Source organism: Chroicocephalus ridibundus, chromosome 3 (assembly GCF_963924245.1).
Source record: "Chroicocephalus ridibundus chromosome 3, bChrRid1.1, whole genome shotgun sequence".
In the NCBI taxonomy this organism is placed as follows: domain Eukaryota; kingdom Metazoa; phylum Chordata; class Aves; order Charadriiformes; family Laridae; genus Chroicocephalus; species Chroicocephalus ridibundus.
In genome coordinates this window covers 78,792,134-78,813,462 of record NC_086286.1, presented here as the reverse complement: position 1 = coordinate 78,813,462, position 21,329 = coordinate 78,792,134, and the positions used below count along the sequence as shown (strand labels likewise).

The following is a 21,329-nucleotide window of genomic DNA, read 5'->3' as shown; positions in this document are numbered from 1 at the left end:
GACCAGCAATAAATGACTGACAGTAAGTAGGTAAGGACGTGGGAGCTATTCTGTGGAGGCAGAAGTAGCAGAGCATCTTTGTGGGAAATGTATTCTGGAATGAAACTTATTGCTTCTTTCCCAAGGAGTGATAATAGATGCTTCTCTCTTTTCCAGCACACGGCCTATTTTCAGTCAGAGCCGAGTGTATCACATATCAAATAGCAGCTTGGCCTCTGAGTTGCCTTTTCCTGATCAAATTAGATGGGACTCTCATAACTAATTGAATGTTGTTCTTATTTATGAACAGTCATCTCTATTCTTTCAGACACTCATGCATTTTCCTTGGAGGACATTCCTAATGGATGGAGGATTGTTTCCAGTCACTATCAATAACACCATTAATATAAATTACAACATGCAGGTACAGTGAGACAGCAGCCTTGTGCTTATGTCCAAAGAAATAAAGACAAGATGAATCTGTGATGCAGGAGGAAAACAAATACTATCTTGTTTCCTGTCTTTGTTTTGTAAAGAATAGAATTGAAAAAAAAACATCTCCCCCTTTTCTGTCCAAAAGCCCATTTTACCAATTAATTCACATTTGATCTTTCTTCAAGGAGAGCAGAGCATTTTTATTGATAATGAACCTAAGCTTATAATTTTCCTAGTGTGCTAGAACTAGAGAATCAAATAATTTTTATGCACAGGCATATGTGCTTTAGGACCATGGTGCTAAAAGTTTGAAATCTATTTGTGTTTATGACACAAACCCCCCTGTGCTGACAGTCATCTGAGATTTGCTGTTACTGGTTGAGCTCCGCGCAGCAGACCTTCAGAGACTCTCCCTCCCTCTCCAGCTGTGCCTGTGCAGCCTGAGTGATGCAGACTGAAGAGTTACGCATGGGGAGCTGGTGGCAATGCAGTTTCTAATGGAGGATGTACGGCAGAGCAGCTACAGCTCTGCTGTGGAAGATCACGCTGACTGTCAAGCTTCGTTAGCTAAGAGCAAGCAGGTACCTCTGACGACTCAGTTTGTTTGGGACTGTACTGGCTTCTGTGTAGGACTCCCGTTAGTTTTTGCAACCAAATCTCTGTGCATATAAGCAACCTAGACCTGAGGTACGCTGTAATAACCTCACCTACTCCTGTCCATCTGGTGAGAAGCAAAGGGGAAAACATCTCCTATAAATCCTGTGTGCTCTTGAGAGAAGCCCTAGATAGATCCCAAGATCCCTAGAGAGTGATGCCCCTTGTGGGCCTGTGCACCAGACTTCTGGAGAAAACAGAGACTGTCCTGACGTCTCCCTACACCCCACTGAAGGTCCAGCTCTTCCTTTATCAAGAGCTCCTCAGTACAAAGGGGAAAGGAACAGCCTGGCCACTGTCTAAAACTGAATCTAGTCAAGGAGAGGCAAGGTACTTCCAGGCTGTACTTCTCCAAGTACTTGCATTGTGGCTGCGTTTGTGTGGAATGGTTGCTGGGGGCTCCTAAAGCCTGCCAGAAACTACACAAAGATTTGGTTCAAGGAATGGGGAGAGTTTCAAACTGTTTGTGATGGAAAACAGATACACTGATTGATTTGCAAGGTCAAATGGATGGAAAGGACAAATTTAGTAATTTTAAGGTCTGCTTCCCTCAAGATCTGAGTTGAGGGTTTGATTTCTGTAACAGTACTTTAGTTAGAGACCAAGCAGCGTGTGTTGCTGTTGAAAGCGATTCACTTGAGGAAAGCAGCAACAAAAAAAAAGGGATTTAACTTCTGTGTGATTTTATCCCCATCTCTGCTGTGTGCGAGTACTCACCGCAATCAAAAACTAGCCCAGGGTTTCCCTGCACCATGCTCTGAAGAACACTGGTGTAAGGACCCATTGCAAGTTCTGATTGTGCAATAGCCTGTCACGCGTCTTGTCCCACTGTATATTGGATTAAGCAAAGAAAAGCATGTGAAAAGCTTGTCATAGCTTTTTGAAGCAAAACATTTCCCTGTGACCTCCAGCGGAATTTGGCAGAAATGGTCGACTCAAGTGCTAACTGGTTGCAGAACAGCAAAAAGATGTGCAAACTTTTGCTAAGGCATCATGATCCAGTCATATCACATAACTTGCTGAGATCTTTTCTGATACCATGTAAGCAACTAGAAATATTAAAGGCAGAATGGGGCCATCTCAAACTGAGGACTGAGGATATCAATACAGTTCCTCTCTACAAAGAGTTTTGTGAGCAATATGGGTAAGTTACCTTGGATGCAAGAATACTCAGAGTGACTGAAAAGAGGAAAAATTAGAAAAGTCTCTGCCTTCTCCATCCATTTTCCTCCTGTCCCCCTCTTTCACTTTCCTTTTTTTTTTTTTTAATTTCTATCTTTCTTTATTTTTGCTTATAATTAACCTAGCATTTTTGCTTTTCTCGAACGGCTTGAGAGCTACCTTTTGCTTCTTTGTTTCAGTACAGTTGTTTGTTCCCCTCTTTCGATTTCTATTCAGACTGTTTGCTGATGATGTTTTCCAAGCGCATTCTTCTCAGTCGTGTGACCTTCCTCTGTATTTCAGGCTCCATAAACAATGTTAAATACGGTACTTGAATAAATGGAAATTTTGGAAGCCTGTTAGATGAATTGTAGCAGAATTCTTCCTAACCCTCCTACTTGGCTCAACTTTGAGCAGTCAAGAATAAAATATTGGAAGATTTCCATCAGAGAGGCCCTTCTGAAAGCAGAAAATGGAACATCGCTTTTTAAAAAGCCTTGTCCCCGGAAACCACAAGAAAGGAAGTGAAAGGAGCAAGATGATGCAGTAAGGGTGAAATCCGTGCATGAAGGCACTGGAAAACACTGTTGTGCAATGGAGTGCGGAGGGAGCAATTGCTCAGTGTGCCTGTCCCTACAAGGCCAAGGCATTTTAGATCGACAAATCGGAATCCATCACAGAAAATTTATGTGTGTGTAAAGAGTTGGTATCAGATTTACTCCATTCTGGTCTCCATTTATCTATATCCAGTGTTACCTCCCATGCATTACCACCAGATAGGGAAGGGGCACAGTCCAATGCTGGGGGCACACTGTCTTTGCCTCTAACTAATTTATAAACTCTGCTGAAGGAGCAGCCCCGGGGCAGAGCAGGACTGGGTTGCAGGAGGGCTGGGAGCCAGGGGTGCAAGTTCTCTGTGCAGAGCGAACAACAGCTTGTGCTTCTACCCACGGGGCTGGGCAGCTGCTGGAGATCCCTGGCCTCAGCATCTCCCGGCCCTTCTGCACCCCGAGCTTTCTTGTGGTGGTGCCTGAGATCGGGCTTAGCAGTTACTGCTTCCTGGGAGGAGAGGTGAGCTCCCTGGCTTTGCTTACTCTGGCCTTTGAGCGGGAGAAGATTCTCTAGTGGCACCTGTAACAGCTCTTTCGTAGCAGGAGATCTGCCTGCAGTAAGGAGGGGGCTGTTTTAAAGCACCTGGGACGTACCGTACCCAAAAATCCCACCGTGTCTCCCTCTCCCACATCTCCACCCTTCCCCTTCCACAGCTGAGAGCTCCCTGCTTCCCTCTCTGAGCTCTGTCCTAACCTTTGTGTCACACCACCAAGGGTTTAAAAGGCAGCGTGATTAAAGCAATAAAATGTAACGAGGTATATAAGCTTTGCTAATGGCTCCTCTGCTTCTAAGAGCAAAGTGCGTGTCTGCCTTGGCACTTAGCACTCAGAGGCACTTAGCAAACCCATGATCAGATAGGAAGGAGAGCAGAGGGAGGAGGTGGAGGGAGTTTCTTGGTCTATTGTCTATGAGTGACTGTCATAGACAAGTTCTTTCCAGTGACCAGATTTCCCTGCTTTGTCTGGTCAACCCCTTGTTCCTTCCCCTCGGTTTTAGTTCTATATTATTATGAACTTGGAGAAATTACCGAACTATGTAACAAGGCAGGACCAGTGAAGAAGAGACTGCCCTGACCCGCTTATATGTCAAGTGCAGCTGATGCAGTGAGCTGAGACTTAATCATATTCTACATGAGTTAGGAACAGGGGCAGGGGCAGGGGAAGAAAAAGAAAAAGGAAAGTTAAGGTCCAAGGTCAGCGAATGCAAACACAGTGATTTTGTGAGAGAATGTCTGAAATACCCATGTCTTGGTGATTCTAGTGCAGATATCCTGTACCCAGCCATGAAAGCCATAGTCAGACAAGCGGGCACAGAGGAGGAGTTTGGAGAGCCCGTTAGAGCACTCGGCATGTACTCCCCCCCAGAGGAGCATGTAAGGAGAGGCCAATTATGGGCCTTGCGGGGGACCACACAATGTCTTTTTTTCCTGCAATTTCTGATAAAAGAAGTCCCAGCGGAGGCTTGTGGGGGCTGTTGTGGGGGGAAGTTGGGCAGATGTGGGTGACCTGTGAGGCTCTGCAGTGGCACCTCTGCTGCGTGGAGCCGGGTTGGGTCCTGGGACAGCCCAAAGCAGCAAGGGAACCTGCTTCTATCCGGAGTATCTGTGGCACAGCACTTGGCTCACAGTCACCCCCAAATGATATTAACCTTGGTACTGTATCTAAGAGTACTGTATTTTAGGGAAGAAGGGAAAGAGAATTGCTTTGGTTTAGTCTGCTAGCTTTTGCTATTTGGCGAGTTGCTTTATAAGCAGTATAGAGATTTAGTAAGAGCTGAGTATTAAACTTGATTCTAGCTTCAAAAGCTTCTGGAAAGCCTAGAAATTCACATGATCCATGATGTGCAGAAGAAAATTAACCAGGAGACGACTCTAGTGACATCAGAAAGAGCCAGACAAGAGAGCAGTCTCCCTGCTGGTAAGGGGAATTAAAATACCCTTCCTGAGAAATATGGGAGCCCCAGTCTTGAGTGGGAAAAGTAGCCTCGGTGCCTAAAGGCAGCAAAGACTTGTCCTGCGTGTGAAGGGGACAGCACATTTGCCCTCAGCTCCCCACTGCCCTGTGCATCCTTTTGGAGGCCAGGGATCAGCTGAATCATGGGGAAGGTGTCACTGATGAAAAATAGCTTACCCTCGGGAAACTCTCATCTGCTTTGGAGACCCCATTGTGAGAAATTCCAGAAATAGACCTAGCTGGAAGCCGTGAAGAATTGTGTCCCGACACTCCATATGCCTTCCTGCATTGACCTGTTTATTCCGTCTGTTCAACAGATTCAAATTCCCTAAATCTAAGAGTTCCCTTTCTCTTTACAAAGTGAGTGTTTAGCCATAATCATTGCAAAAACAATTGTGCAAACAAGGGTGAACACTAATTATCCTGGAGTTTTCAGCCAGCCTGAAAAAAACTATAGGAAATTACTTCTCTGCTCCTCTGTGTTGCAGTGTTAATATTTTAGGCCTAGCAGTGCAATTTAAATGTCAGACTTTTTACTATGTTAGATGTTACTTGGTACAATTACTGCACGGATCTGGGCAATTTGGGTATTCACAGGCACAAATAGTAAAACAAAGAAAAAGTGGAAATAAAAGGGAAGAAAAATGTGCCCTTCTGCCACTGGTTGTGGTTGCAGGCAGCAATAATTAATGCACAGAAATGTTAAATTTCACACAAAAGCCATATTCTTTACTCATTATTTACAGAAAACTCTAATACACAATTGTGGGCCAGGTCATTATTGACAGAACTGGTCTGTAATGAAATTGCATTTTGGTTTTGATACCAGAACGAATTTGATATTGCTGCTCAACACAGGCTTTGCAGTCTATTTGCAGTGACATTTACTTTTTGTTGTAAACATTTTAGGAAAGCTGAGAAACCCTAAGCTATAAAGCATACCCAGTGTCAAATCCCAGGGATTGCTGAAGGATCAATATTTTGTGGTAGCGATACCCACTGATGTGTGGTTTTATTCTGTTGGGGTTTTTTTTTTCCCTTTTTTTTCCTCCCTCTGTTCCTGCAGAGCTCTGGAAACACAGGGTAATGCAAGAAAATTTCTCAGTTGTACGACCACAGATAGTTGAAATATTTGTTCAAAGGCTGATGGAAAACTACCAAGAATCAGATACAGAGGTAGATATTCTGCATTTCTATGTAAGCAACAGCTAAATCATGTTTACAGCTTTATTTATTAAGGCTCTTGTTAATCAGTGACCTGAAAGAGAAACACATTTCTTAAGCTTAGAGCTTAGATTCAGATTATGTTGGTTTGTAACAGCAGTGTTGGCAGCAAACTTGTGTATTGCCCTACTGCCTTCTGACAGGTTTATGTCAGCTCTCAGGACTGTAATAATGCGAAGATGAGTTAGGGCGGGAGGTTTACCTGCAACTGCAATGCAGGATTGCAGGACTTTATTCACGGATTCAGGAGTGGGAACTCTTCTTCCTGAGTCATTGCTAAATCAAATGTCCACCACCATGTTAGGAAGTACTTTTAGGGCTTTTTTTTCCACTGAAATTTAAAGAAAATATTTATGAAAATATGACCACTTCTGGTTAAAAAACACAAAACATGTTTTTTTGAGAGAAGAGATGTTGGGGCCCAACTGCAATCCAGGCAGTTGCTGAGCTGGTGATTTCATTTCTCTACTGAAAATTCAGCTTCAGATGGAAAAAAAGTACTTTATGTAGTTGCAGCTAGAACCAGTCAAAAAAATGACAAATCTGTTTTCCATCAGTTCAGTGAAACTGCAGATTGGGCAAAAACGGTTACATTGAATAATTTTGGTTTTGCTTCATTTTGATATTGCAGAAGTATTTAATTTACAATAAGGTGACCATGTTTCATTTTGATGTATGCTGTATATAGCAGCGGTTATGACTCAGGCGACCTGCAAGGTTTTTTATTTTGTTTTTTTTTTTCTAGGTTACTTTTAAAAAAAGCCATTTACAACATTGTCTCACCATACCGGGCTGTGACATCTTTGCCAGAGAGCGCAGCAACTTTGAGACCTGCTCCATGTTTTATGAAAATATCCTGCGCCAACAGCACCGTCTACTTTACCAAAAAGAACAAGTATGCTCAGAACGTTGATTCTGCTCTTCAAGAAGAGGGGAAGGTGGTTTCTCTGGATGGGAGGCAGTTGCTAAATGAAAAATAAAGTCAAGCTGTCAGGCTGGGAAGTTGTTGAAGTAGAGTTGGGCTACACAAGCATAGTCACCGTGCATCTTTGTGCTTTGCTTCAGGAGCTGCGCGCAGTGGAAGGAGGTGGCAACCAAAGCGATGTGGCCCTGACACAGGTTGGTGATGAGGGTCTATCGATTGGTAGTACTTAGTGGTCTCATTTGGGACAGAGTCCCACTGTGCAGACACATGGTGATAGTCTTTGAGAAGAAAGGCAGGGTGGCTCTGGGGCTCTTGTTTCTGCACTCAATGCCAGGAGTCGTGCCAGAAGGACTTGTAAAACAAAGATAACCTGAAGGCAAATGTAGCGGCCTGCTGTTCTGTGGTTCATGTTCACAATGGATGACGTACTGGTAACTTTCTAACTTAAACTCCTACTGATGGATCTCTCCTCCTACACGACATTCTCCCATGGCAATTCAACCATTGAGATAGGAAATAGAAGTGCGTCAGGCATGGAGGCCATACTGCCATGTAGGTACCAGCTATGCTATGTCGTGGCTGCATAACCAACTCTTCTTAAGTTCTGAGTATTTGACTTCGCAGCTTCCGCTGCGTTCTTTAGGATAGCTGGTATGTGTGGGTGGAATTTTTTAAAGAAGTAAACCCAGCCAATAAATCAGAAATGCCATCTTGTGAAATCATGTGATATCCATGTCATCTATCAGCTGACTTGAAGGCTTGGCACCATCAACACAAACTCCACTGCTAGAGGCTTGTCAGCTTCTACAGAAACCCACACTACGGAGAAGACTGCTTGGGTTTCAGGGATGTTTGCATAGCAGTGTTGGAACACCTGCATTTTGTATTTCATTCCTGAGCTCCCTTTCTCATCTGTCCTCATCACTGACTACAAGATTTGAGTTCTTCTCTGGGCTTCTTATCAGTTTCTTGCCCCACTTTCTCATGCTCTCTCCATTTTTTTGCCCCTATATCCTTTTCTGTACAGTGTCTTGTCAGGAACCTCCCTTCTTCCCTGATTTCACTGTCCTGTCCATATGTTTGGGAAGACTGGAGTGAGAGAGACAATGAGAAACACGTGTAAGGTTTCAGCTGTGTGGAAAGATACAGGAGGAGTCGGTAGGACTTTCCTGGAGCCTATGGGCAGTGGAGTCTCTCCCCACCTCCACCTTGCTAGCCCATTGCCACCAAATCCCTGTCTCTTCTGCCACTTCCCTTGAGTACAACAGAGCTCATCCCTTGTGACCAACCACCCCGGGCAGCTGCCTGCTCTCTCTGGGCTCTGCTTTAACCTCAGAAGTTCCTCCCAGTTCCACTTCTCACTGGCCTAAAGCAATTAACAGAGGCTACTGCAAGTCTGAAGAGAAAGGTCAGTTGCTCAGTGGAGGTGTTAGAAACCATGGGAAAGGTTCAGGCATGATCAACCAAAATGGGATGGCAGGTAGTTTGAAAACGAAAAGGTCTGTAAGGAATGTACGTGAATGATGTTTCTTTTTCTCCAATGAAGTCTTAGGATTTGACAAACTTTTTGCTGATTTTACTAAAAAGACACACAAAACAGAGGAAAACTAGTACTTCTCTGAATGAATATCACCAGAATTTTTCAGCAGGGCTAAAATACACGTGTTTTTCCCCAGCATTCATTTTCAGAAGCGTCTCAGTAATGTTTGCTGTAAGAAAAAAAAAAATTGACACTGAAAATTTAAGCAAGAATCCATTGACATTATTAGCATTTACTACTTGGATCTGGCATGCGGAGGTGCCAGGCAACCTTGAAAGCAGATTGTGCTGTTGGCTGTGCCTACGGTCTGCAGTTGTGCCTATTTCTTCTCTGAATAACGTAATACGCGGAGAATGATTTTTAGCTTTTCTCCGTTGTGTTCATCTCGTTGCAAATGCTGTTTAGTGGTATGAAAATGACCAAACATTTATATCTAGCAATGACCTACCTATGTGAAATTTAAATTCTGTCATTTAAATCTTTTTAACTTCTACCATATACCTTCCTGTTTGTGCTAACCTGCGTGCCCTTTCTGAGGGTATGTTAATTGTCAAATATCAAGAAATGGAACATATAATTGTTTTTATCATATATTAAATGGTCTGTATGTACAACCTTATCAGCGGACAGCATATTTGCTCTGATAAATGCATTACCTCACAGCTTACTGAACAAAGCCTGGTCACGATTCTTCTGACTTTCTCTCTGGAGGCAGGGGAGATCATGCTGTGAGAGGTCAGGCTCACCGACATAGCAGAGCCATGCACGGGATCTTCTCCTAAAATCAGATTCCCTAATCCTGCTCCCTAATCCTTCTGCTCCTCTGCCCTCTGCATGTACTTCCTTCTGTCAGTTCTCACACCTACTGGTGAGAAGATGTTTCTTTCCTGATGACCAAAACCAGTCTGTTTAAGGTCATATACGAAACTTTCAAATATTGGTTGTGAACTGCCACAATTGTTCCTAGTGTTTCCAGGGAACACGTGTTTCTAAAACCAACAGAGATGTACAAAGTGAGTTATTCCCTGTCATCAATGGATTATTTTCATCAGGCCACTCAGTTAGGAAGATATTCTTGCTCTGTATAATTAGGTATCACGCAACATATTCAGAGCTCTGGATCGTTTGCTCCTAGGCTATGGTGTTTGCTCGTCCCTAGCTTTGCTCATTCACTTTCTCTGCTGTGACAGATTGTGGGGCAGTGCCATGGGATGATTATGGAAATAACTGCTCTCAGATCCCAGCTCGCTGACTTAGAGGAAGAAAATCTTGGTCTCAAAGAGAAGATTGGAAAATAAGTACAGGATGAATATGAATCATTAGCGCGGAACCTATTTGTGACTTGTGTCTGTCTAAAAGTAGGTACAGAATAAGAGGGGGTACTTGATCGGTCTCTTTTGTGCTGCGGTATAATTTGCCAACAAGAGTAGCACTCAAAGGAATAAATTGCTGCAGTGTGCCAGGTGGATGAATGAGTGAATCATTTATCTCCTGCTGCTAGAAGCATCTTGTAAAAATGTCTGGTAGAAAAATAGTGTACCTTTTCCAAGAGAGGAGGCGTATTCTCTATGGAACAGCTACCACATTAGAGAGAGTGATGGAAGCTCTTTTTAGTTACAGTGGAGGGAACTTTTTGGATATAATACTTCAGTTTGCAATATTCTGCATTATTTTTCTTGGAAACTTTATGTCCACTGTGTAATTGTATTGCTCACTCTAACAATGCCTTTGTTTTCAAGTGGTCCACTGATTTCTTTTGGGTGACATATTTCATTACTTACAAAAATAAGATACCCCAACCTAGCCTGAAAAAAAACTGAGCTGATTGTGACCACGTGTATTATAGAGCAACTACCTGCATTGGATCCCCAAGGTTTTGATTGATGGTCCACAAGCCCATTAATGTCTGTGGCCAGAGCAATAGTTACTTGACGAATACTGTGATATCTTTTCCAATCCTGAGGGTGAGTCCAGTTTTCAACTGAAAGCCTTTTTTTTCACCATGGTGCTGCTGCTTCCATTAGATACATACTTCCCAGGATTGTCAATAAGTTGCCTGCAAATGATGCAACTGAAATTCCACTTCTAGTAGTGCCTGGATGCAAGAAGAATATTGCTCTAACTTCCCGATACATCGAATCTTGGGAAATAATTATGAAGAAAGACCATCTGGTTGTAGTTGAAAGACTTCTGAAATATGAACGTTGTCACCCCATACGTGCACACTCCATCTCTTATGGGTTCTGTTTGTAACTGCAGGGAAAGTTGGATGTCTATCGCCTTAGCATTGAGCAACGAGTGTTTGAAATCATCAGTGAAGTGAGAAGAGAAGGAGCTGACAATATGATTGATCTGAAGAAAAATTTTGGCTCCACTAAAAATAATGGTGACTTGAAAGAACATTTGTTTAAAGTAAGGAAATACATATGTGTCTCAGTAACTGAACACAAGGATAATACCCTGGTTAAGCTTGCTGAAGATGTCTCAAATTATTGCATTCTATCTGGGACATTGGTTAAGTGAAGAGCATGGAGGTGGTCCATTACTAGACTCTGTTAATAGCTACTCTTTTGTCAGGCTGTCATGAATCAATCATTTTTGCCTGTGTGTTTATGCTCCAAGTGCAGAAATTTTGGACCAAACCCAGATCTTAGACCCTGATTATCTGCATGTATTTGAACTGAATTTGTTTCTAAACTTAGGAAGTCTGCTTTCAGTCTGTTCTGATTGAAACTAACACCATGCTTTCTACACAGGTGAACAACAGAGACTTGAACTTGGATCTGAAGAAGTATAAATGTGAATCAGAGAATCACAGAATGGTTTGGGTTGGAAGGGACCTTAAAGATCATGTAGTTCCAACCCCCCTGCCATGGGCAGGGACACCTCCCACTAGACCAGGCTGCTCAAAGCCCCATCCAGCCTGGTCTTGAACACCTCCAGGGATGGGGCATCCACAGCTTCCCTGGGCAACTTGTTCCAGTGCCTCACCACCCTCACAGGAAAGAATTTCTTCCTAATATCTAATCTAAATCTACCCTCTTTCAATTTAAAACCATTACCCCTTGTCCTATCGCTCCACTCCCTCATAAAGAGTCCCTCCCCATCTCTCCTATAGGCCCCCTTCAGATACTGGAAGGCCACTACAAGGTCTCCCTGGAGCCTTCTTTTCTCCGGGCTGAACAACCCCAACTCTCCCAGCCTGTCTTCATAGGAGAGGTGCTCCAGCCCTCTGATCACCTTTGGGGCCCTCGTCTGGACCCATTCCAACAGTTTCATGTCCTTCTTATGTTGGGGACTGCAGAGCTGGTTGCAGTACTCCAGGTGGGGTCTCATGAGAGCAGAGTAGAGGCGCAGAATCACCTCCCTCGACCTGCTGGCCATGCTTACATTGAACTTACAATGTCAGCATTCTCATGTGTTGTCATTGTCCCTTTTTTTGGGTGGGGGAAAGAGAAAGTGATGTTTCAGTGACCCTGATAAATGTGTTGATGGGAGTTTTATCTTCTTATTGTGCAAACTGGTCACATAAAAGAACGGGGACAGAATCCTTTTTTCCACTTGGGAGTTACTTAGAATCAAAAATTTATTCAGCTTTATGTTTTGAAAAAGTGTCCCCAAAACTGATGTTCTGGGAATTATAAACTAAAACCTGGAAAGTAATTTCCAGGCTACAACTTCCAAATCAATCCCTTTCATAGTCAAACATATCCCTCCTCAGCAAAGTTTAATTTGTACTAAAATTATGATAGTCAGTCAGTGAATATAAATGAGATCAAATGGATAATGGCTAAATACTTCTGTCTAAAGCAAATATGCCTGCAGATCTCTCAAGCAGAGAACCTTGTGAGGCAGGATATAAATCTAACACTAACAGAGTGAGAAGGGCTTTCCACACCCCCAATGAACCTGGGGGAGGGGGAAAGACAGAAGTAAATGAGGAACCAGTGGAAACGGAAGAGGTCCATGTGTGAGAAGGCTGCAGGGAGATTTCCAATCCCCACTTGGAAAGGGCAGTGTGTTGAGGCAATGAACAAGGAGGGCAGGGAGCTCATGTGCAGCCAAAGGGCTATGGTTTGAGCAGAGTCATGGAAACTCAGTGAGTTGGTGCACACCATGGTCATGGGTGGTTACAGGATGTTTAAGAAGGATCAGCGCGGAAGAGGAGTGAGAATTACACTCTGTTTAAGGAGATCATTCCCCACACAGAGCTCTTGTATGAACATGGAGATGTACTACTGAAAGCCTATCAGTCAAGGTCAGAGGAGGGAAGAATGTTAGTGATTGATGACTGTGGTGGGGATCCGTTACAGATTACCTGGTCCAGAGGATAAATTGGATGGGACTGTCTATAGAGAGCTAAGAAAAGTGGTTTTGATTTGAGGCCTTGGTGTTCATGGAGATTTTATCCATCTGGAAATCTAACGGAAGGGGAACACGGCACTGTGAAAGCCTAGGCAGTTCCTAGGCAATCATAGAATCATAGAATGGTTTGGGTTGGAAGGGACCTTAAAGATCATCTAGTTCCAACCCCACTGCCGTGGGCAGGGACACCTCCCACTAGACCAGGCTGCTCAAAGCCCCATCCAACCTGGCCTTGAACACTTCCAGGGATGGGGCATCCACAACTTCTCTGGGTAACCTGTCAACCTGTTCCAGTGCCTCACCACCCTCACACTAAAGAATTTCTTCCTAATATCTAATCTAAATCTACCCTTTTCCAGTTTGAAGCCAATCACTCGGTCTATCACTACATTTCCTTGTAACAAGTCCCTCTCCAGCTTTCTTGTAGGCCCTTTCAGATACTGGAAGGCTGCTAGGTCTCCCTGGAGCCTTCTCTTCTCCAGGCTGAACAACCCCAACTCTCTCAGCCTGTCCTCATAGTAGAGGTGCTCCAGCCCTCTGATCATCTTTGTGGCCCTCCTCTGGACTCGCTCTAACAGGTCCATGTCCTTCTTATGTTGGTGACTCCAGAGATGGACACAGTACGCCAGGCGGAGTCTCATCCTAAATACAAATGCTAGAGGAGCCAGCTGCTGTAAATCCCTACTTCTGCTGCTCTCAAACAGAGAAAAACTGGTGGGGAATATCATCACAGATGTATGTCATCTGAGGCTGCAGTGACTATGAAATTTTTTCAGGATCAGGAGAAAGGTTGCAAAATTATGCTGCAGAGCTATGACTTGGGACTTCAGCAGAGCAGGCTGGGACTTATTTAGGGAATTGCTAGGCAGAATCCCTGGGAAACTGCCAAGAGGGGAAAAGTACTGAGGAAAGCTGGTTGATTTTTAAAGAGATTTCAAAACCAACTACCCTCTTATGCAAGAAGACCAGGGAATTTAGCAGAAACTTGGCCTTGCTTGACTCAGCAAGGAGCTTCTTAAAGGATTAAAATACAAAAAGAGAAATTGCAAGTAGTGGAAACGTGGACAGGCAACAAAGGTAGAGTACCAGCGTTCAGACCCATAGGGATGAAATCAGGAAGGCCAAAGCCCAGCTGCAGATAAAACTAATATGGGACACCAAGGGTAAGAAGGTGAGTTGACACTGAATGGTAGAGCGTCTGTGCAGAGACACCTCTGCCAGGAGGGCCAGGACCTCCAGCCGTCCTCTGTGACCCTTGTTTCTATGATTTTTGCATAATGAAACTGCTTTCCTCTGCCTTAAGAACAGTTTTCAGGAGGAAGTCTGCTATTTTGAACAAAGAAGATGAAAACCTGATGACTATACTTCTCATGAATCCACTAATTTTGTTATTATTAAGGACATTGTGATTAGGGTGAACCAGGTTACTGAATGTGTTATGAACCAGAATCCCCATTTGGCATAATAGTGTTTATCACCACTAACAGTGCTTCGTTTCAGAGGGGTTCACCTGCTTGCTGTTTTGGAATAAATTTCTTCCATTTTTTTTCCTGGTTTCTGGGCAATGGTCACATTTCCTGTATCCCTGGAGACACAGTAATAGAAATTTATTGCCAAAGGCTGCACTGTTTCAAATTGCAAAGTTTGAGCATTTGATAATTAAAATGAAATAGAAATAGTTGCATGCTTTTACAACTGTATTTACTTCCAAACCACACGTTTCTTCCTGGGGGAAAGTAATCTTTGCAGGTCTACTCTTACCGATGTCTCCCTTGCAGGAACAGCTGCAGCTCTCGCGGGATGAAAACATCAGGCTAAGCAAGCTGGTTTGTAAGCTCAAGGCTCTGAACTGTTGGAAGCAAATCACTCAGAAGGCACAGCTCTCTGCAAAGCTTAGAGATGCTGAGAAGGTGATATTTCCTTACCATTTCATCTGTTATTAGTGTCTAATTTTCTGCAAAGCTAACGGTCAGATTGGGCAGGCTCACTATTACTCAGTGAGTCTACAGGATCTCATCGTAACCGCAGATTTTGGGTACAAATTCTAAACATTTTTCTCCTCTATATTATGGGTATAAGGGTGGTCTTTAAATGTGAAGAGCGTGAAACAAATCCCTTGAAACAAGAGTCTAGGAAGTACAAGTAGCCTATAGTATTCTTAATTCTGTTATTAACTCAGAAGACTAATTATGACGTTGTATCAAAATCAACTATTCCACAACTGACCAAAACATACGAAAGAGAGGCAGACATGAAGTGAAAATGAACTAGACTGTTGGCTTGGGAGGTGGCTGAGGGTTTTTTTTTTTCAATTGGTATCTGCTTAAACAAAGCAGAACACAGGATGAGGTTATAAATTTAATTACAGAAATACAAGATGAAGCACAAAAATGACTAAATTAAACTAAAGTGAAGATGGATGGAAAGAAAAGTGCCTCACTGCTTTAAATGAGGCTGATTAGAATGGAACAAACAGGTTATTGATTGTTATATAGGTTAATTAGCTGCACATGTCAAGCAAAGGAAAGGCAGAATGGATCATACTTGTTAACTTAAAAAGAGTGAAAAAACGAAATGGGGTTTGTGTGCTTTAAACCCAAATAAATCTGGATGTGCATACACTTAGTTCAGTTATATCAGCGAGATGCTAAACCATTAGAATATTTTATTAAACAGATCAGTCAAAGATGGATTGAATTATTGCAAATTTGTGGATTTGAATAAGAAATAAGAGCTATCTTCACAGGCTTTAAAAGAGAAGTCTGAAACAGAAAAATTAATGGGAAAATTTGGCTTTTTAAAATTAGAAACTAACTCATCTTGCTCAGACAGAGCTTTCTTGTGTCTGACTTTGGAATGATCCTGAAGATCTAAGAAGTTGTATTTCACTGTCCTCCACTCCAAGTGCAGAGGATCATGGACCTTGCTTTTTCCAGTCTAAATGGCTTGGAAAAGAGAGAGGGCTGCTAAGTCCATGCCTGACATAGCAACACGTGTATACATGTTTGTGTTTGTGTTTAAAACAAACAAAAAAGACCCTGCCCAGAAGGAAAACAAGCTTCATCACACACGTTTTTACTTTAGAGATAATGAAGGAATAAATGGATTAGCAGATGGACAGGTCTTTGTAATGCATAGGAAAGATCAAGATTTACATTGTTCTGACATTGTTTGCACGCAAGAACTTGAATTGTTGACATGTGGATATAATTAAAGATGGGCAGCTGTACCCATATGAAACATTATCTGACATTTTCCCCTGTAGAGGACCCCTCTTGTCCATCCTGTTCCCCACTTCGCCTTAAAATGGGTCCAGCCTTTATTAGAAAATAGGAACAATTGAACCCCACTTTACTAAGAATGTCTGAGAGATTTATGCTTCATGAACCCCACTACTGCTATATAAAAGAAAGAGAAATCACTGCTCTCATCACTGTTTCTGTTATGTGCTTTCTGTTTACAGGAAGCTCGTCAAAACAAAAAAGAGTGTCTGAATGCTAAAATGATGGCAGAACAAGAGGTGACTTCATTTCAGGGTCAGCCCACGTCTGTAAGGAAAGCTCTTGCAAAATCTCAAGCAGACAATGACAAGCTAAAGAAACAGCTACAGAAACAGGCATCTGAATCCAACAGGTCCTGATTCATCAGTGCAACAAGTAGAATTCTCCTTTCCATCTCACTTGCTTTAACGAGGATTTTGCCTGCTGTTATTCTAGGAGAGAAATGGATTCAAAACTGCCCACATGACACAGTTACTGAAGCTGGATGCGTTTTTTACGTCATTGAAACAACATGTTCATCTGAGTGTTTTCACCATTGGAGGTAGAGAGAACGAGGGAAAAAACTGTAGCATCTCGGATAAAGTTTGAGTCACGTACCAAAATGACAGCTACAGGCACTACATTTATATACACGATCAACAGGGCTGGATGTATGTTTGAGTTGAGGAAAAGACAGTATTAATATTTTATTCTGCAGATAAAAAAAATAAATTGCAGATCTTGAGGTTATTAGTCTTCCACCAAATCATTAAATTTCAAGGAGACATTCAGGGGTGTTGTCATTAAATCCAGAACAAATTCATTACATGGTTTGATTTGGTTTTTTTCCCCATCTGAACACCTTCATGGATATATCACTGCCCCAGCAAGTTCCCTTTCATTTCTACACATGGCTACACATGCTGAAATAGCCCATTCCTCAAAGTCAAACTGAAAAGCACACCCTTCACTTGCAATATACTTAATGCCAAGCAACACGATTGTATGGAAAATAAGCCTTGTCAAACCAACCTCATTTCATTCTCCTGATAAGATTACAAGTTAGATAGATAAGCATAATGCTAGAGATGTAATGCATATTTGGAAGGGCCTTGTAACACTTGAGTTAGCAGCACATAACTTTCGTATTTTAAATGTTAGTATTACACAATATCAATAAAAATGCTAAATGGATTGAGAGCTAGATTTTTTTGACATGTAAAGATGTGCTATTTTCATTAAATGAAGATGGTTTCTGATGGATTTCTGCAGGGGCTGGTAGCAGAACTATCAGTATTGAACATCTTTGTCAGTGGCTTGGAAATAAATATAAAATTATAGATTATAAAATTTGCCGATGACATATTTGGGGAGGAACGTTAGTGGATTTGATAAGGCACATTTAGTGAATAACAATGCGGGCAGAGCAGGAGTACAGAATCATACAGATAGCTCGGTCACTTGGTTATTATCCCTCTGAGATGTATTGCAGTGCCTGAGTAGACGAAGAACGAGAAGAAAGCAGGACTCCTACGGAACAGGGTGAATGTATCCCTGGACAGGACAGGGATCGTAACAGGCAGGTGACTGGCCACGTAGTGTGGTACTTGCAAGGATGGATGCTGCAATTTTTTAGTTTATAAAAAGGGGAATAGTGCAGATAGATCCATTAAAAATGGGTTTGTATCTCAACACACTGAAATACTGCTGCTGATTCCAGGGTGTACTACTTTAAAAAGACAAAGAAAAAAAAAGAGAGTGCAGAGAAGTATTACGAAGATGATTTGGGAGCCGCAGGAAATGCTTTCTAGCAGAGGGCTCTTAAAAGGCTCAATTTGTTTAGCCTAGATGAAAGAAGAGTGACTTGATTACAGTCTACATAGATTTTTGTTGGGAGAGAATAGCAGATATTAAAGGGTTCTTAGGGAAAGGTATTTCAAGAGGTGGTGCCTAGAAGTTGAGGCGAGACAAACTGAAAATGGGAAATCAGAAACAATGTTTTCAAAATGTGATTAACCGTGGAAATGACAATATGACTGAGTATCTTCACGTCAAGACCAGATGCCTTTCTGGGAAATACGGTTTAGCCAAACCAACTTGCCCATTCCAATACAAGGGTAATTCAGGTAAACGTGATGTTAAAAAGTCACATCCGATGGCTCAATTGCTCCATTCTGAGCTTGGCAGTCTATGGAACTCCAACCTTAGTAAGGCTTAGAGAGCTCCCGAATGGAAAATGTTTGGGCTGTGACTGCTTTTAGCTATTTGTGTTCATATTTTTCAGCAGCGTGGAGTTGCCTTTGGCTGATAAATTGGTTTTCTTCACTGACAAGCTGTCAATTTACTTCCAAAAGACCCACTGCATCTACCATCTTTCTAGCAGCTGTTGTTGTTGTTGTTTTTGTTTTTCTTGAGTTTCTGACATCAGCTGCTGGTTCTTTCTCTTCTTCCTAACTTCATTCCTTGGTACAGATTGTGATGACAGTGTTTACAAACAGCAAACTCTATTCCACAACCCTTTGCTGTAGAGGAGGGTTTGACCTGATACGCATGGCTTGTCGTACCATTGCATTCAATCGTGGTACAGGCAGTAAAATGTAGCCATACTTACTGGCTGTCTCTACAAACCAAGTATAACCAGCAACATCTGAAAAAGCTGTGCTTATTTTCCCCCTCTCTTTCCTTGTTCATACGTTGCTTTAAAAACAAGTTCCACATGCAGACCAGAGGCTGGTTGCAGAACGCAAATTACAGCAGACGGAGGAAATTGGAAGCAACTGCCTTGTTGTTTATTTGCAATTGAATGAGTTCTACGCATGAATGTTGTTTTGAGGCTTCTCTCTCTAACAAGCAATGATGTAAATACAGCATTTTTCTCCCCCTTACCCTCCCCTTGCGCTCCCTGTTCCCACAACCCAGATTTTCTTTCGGTTTAGGTCTGACTCTGGTCCTTTCATAAGATCATAGGATAATTGAGATTTGTTTACCAACACTTCATTATCTCCAGTGCCAAGCCATGTGAGATTGGGTTTCTCCTCATTCAGCTCAGCTGGGCATGACCTCTGAGGACTGGTCATCAGGGTTTAAAAGGAAATCTAAAAAGATGTGTATGGGAATTGGAGGAAAGTAGTCCAAGTCTGAAACATTCATGGCTGTATGTTGTAGAAACAAATGCTGTTGGAAGTAGTACAGAGAAAGACACAAGAAGCCAAGAAGAAACAAATACTCAGTGTGATGAAAACCAAAACCACAGAGAAGATGCTTGAAGAGATGAAAGAAAAGAGCAGAAAGTGAAATGCTTAACCAAGGAAGCTGAAAAATCTTCTAAAATATGCCATCTTCATCAAAAGAAATGCAGCAGGTAAACTCATAATGCAGACTTGAAAAATAGAAATGGTAGTGCTTCTGGAGAGTTGTCTCAAGTTTTAACATTGTCTGTGCTTCACAGAGCTTCACTGTAGCCCTCCAAGTGCTCAGGATGAGGGTCTTGCAGCATGAGCCTCAGCACTGTGCTGGGCCCTGCCTGCTGGGCGCTTAGGGCCATGTTCCACCTTTTGGTGACATCTCATATTTCTGCTGCTTCCCAGGACCTTCCTGTTGAGCCTGGTTTGGTACCTTTGCTCTAGAAAATGAGTATTATTCTCCTTATTTTAGAGGCAAACTGCCTGAGGGTTCACGTATGATGCTGGTGCTGGGAATGGGTGTGCGGTCCTTGACAGAATATGCTTGCACCCCTGGGCAATCAGGGGGCACAGCAGCTAGAGCAGCAAGTGGCTGGGCTCAGTGGCTCCGGAGGCTTTGGCCAGCCACGCATCCCCTGTTGGGATGTCTCCCAGTGGTCTGCCCTGGGCCTCTGCTGTAACTGCCATCCTTGTCACCAGACTAAATGGGGAGCTTTGGAGCCCCGCCGAGGTTCTGCCCCCCTGCTGTTCCCAGGTCTGCAGCGCTTGTGGCTTTCCTGGCTCTCCCTGGGACATTTCCCAGGCAGGGCTCTGACACCAGTGCTGCAGAGCTGACAAACTGCTGTCCTTTTGCTTCATCTACTCTGCATTTGACGTAAACCCTCTGCCCTCACCTCTGTTTCCCATACATTGCACCACTGTTTCCCAAACTCTGGGCTACTAAATGAACGGATTGGGAAGGGAACTGCTTTAATCCAGTCTGGCCACATAAATGGCATTAGTTTTCACTAAACTGATGCCATTGTACTGAACTGATATATTGAGTTTAAATCTGTTACTGCACTGCTAATCATTGATTTAGTGTAACTGAGTAACCAGATCCGCTCTTAAGATTATCTTCCTGTAAAAGAGATTTAACCACTTCAATTTAAAAACTGATTTGGCCAGGTAAATACAGTCTCTGTGTTTAGCACAGCTGGTAGAGCGGGCTCTTGGCTGTGAAATGTGCAGTGCTGCTTTTGTAGTGTAGCCTGCAGAACAAAATAGTGTTTGGAAACCACTTGATTAGACTTTAACTAGATGAATCCATCTACTAACTGACAACTTTGCTGCCACTGAAGTCTCCTTGCCCTTGCTTTCTGCGTCTGGAGAGAAAAAAGCTTCGTAAATGTACCTGAATGCCTCTCCTATAAACTAAGCAAAGTATATTCTGTCTTCAGGCTTCCAAAGCATCAAGGTGAAAGAGGGGCCATTTGTTTTCCAGAGTCAAGATGACAAATGCCATTTTGCTGGGAATAATTTCTCAGGCTGCTAGCATGTTTTCTAACCAAAATCATATGAGAGACTTTAACACAGCTATAGCAGTTGGTGCAGACACAAAAGACCACTGATTTCATTGGTATCTGTCTTTGATGGGGCTCCGAACTGTTTTGCTGTGTTTACAAAATAACCCTTCAGAGATCAGAGATGTCAACATCTGGATCAGCCTTTAAGGAGAACAGGAAGGAAAATGGCAACTGGAGTGTGTAGGTTTTCATTGCCACACAACAGTTCCAGCTGCAGCTAGCACCTACATGGTTATTGACACTAACAAACTCTATTATTTAAACTTAGTTAACAAATTACAAAGTCCGTGAGAGAGATGAGGGAAGAGCTGCTGCTTTTCCCACACACTTCTACCCTGAAAATGGAGGTAGGGTCTTGTCGAATTAGGGTTACATGCAGAGAACAGTGAGAAAAGGCCTCTGTGTTGCTTTTATCTTCCTCCAGCAATGCCTGAAATGCAGATTATTAAACAATAATGAGAATGTCAATTTCCAC

The 21,329-nt window shown here is 42.7% G+C and overlaps 2 protein-coding genes across 3 annotated transcripts; both read left to right on the top strand.

The window, feature by feature from the left end:
* Positions 1-899: 899 nt before the first annotated feature.
* On the top strand, positions 900-7,915 carry LOC134513748 (coiled-coil domain-containing protein 162-like). The gene is made up of 7 exons (XM_063330911.1): positions 900-995; positions 1,980-2,212; positions 4,102-4,213; positions 4,637-4,757; positions 5,860-5,969; positions 6,763-6,912; positions 7,083-7,915. Exons 1-7 carry the CDS (start codon positions 900-902, stop codon positions 7,170-7,172), a joined length of 912 nt encoding a protein of 303 aa, XP_063186981.1. The 3' UTR covers positions 7,173-7,915.
* Positions 7,916-13,707: 5,792 nt separating this feature from the next.
* LOC134513318 (coiled-coil domain-containing protein 162-like) lies at positions 13,708-17,336 on the top strand. Of its 2 annotated transcripts, XR_010070378.1 has the most exons (3): positions 13,708-14,018; positions 14,626-14,757; positions 16,311-17,336. XR_010070378.1 is itself a non-coding variant. In XM_063329810.1 (2 exons), exons 1-2 carry the CDS (start codon positions 14,611-14,613, stop codon positions 16,485-16,487), a joined length of 324 nt encoding a protein of 107 aa, XP_063185880.1. In that variant the 5' UTR covers positions 14,573-14,610; the 3' UTR covers positions 16,488-17,336. The 2 variants fall into 2 exon arrangements, 1 of the variants encoding a protein (XP_063185880.1); XM_063329810.1 differs by lacking the exon at positions 13,708-14,018 and having other exon boundaries at positions 14,573-14,757.
* The last annotated feature ends 3,993 nt before the right edge of the window (positions 17,337-21,329 follow it).

Excerpts from the sequence above, each read along its gene's own strand:
- LOC134513748 (XM_063330911.1), top strand. The coding sequence starts at position 900 with ATGCAGTTTCTAATGGAGGATGTACGGCAGAGCAGCTACAGCTCTGCT. Across the intron at positions 2,213-4,101 it reads GAGTTTTGTGAGCAATATGG|TGCAGATATCCTGTACCCAG; the intron begins GTAAGTTACCTT and ends TGGTGATTCTAG. Across the intron at positions 4,214-4,636 it reads ACTCCCCCCCAGAGGAGCAT|CTTCAAAAGCTTCTGGAAAG; the intron begins GTAAGGAGAGGC and ends ACTTGATTCTAG.
- LOC134513318 (XM_063329810.1), top strand. The coding sequence starts at position 14,611 with ATGTCTCCCTTGCAGGAACAGCTGCAGCTCTCGCGGGATGAAAACATC. Across the intron at positions 14,758-16,310 it reads AGCTTAGAGATGCTGAGAAG|GAAGCTCGTCAAAACAAAAA; the intron begins GTGATATTTCCT and ends TTCTGTTTACAG.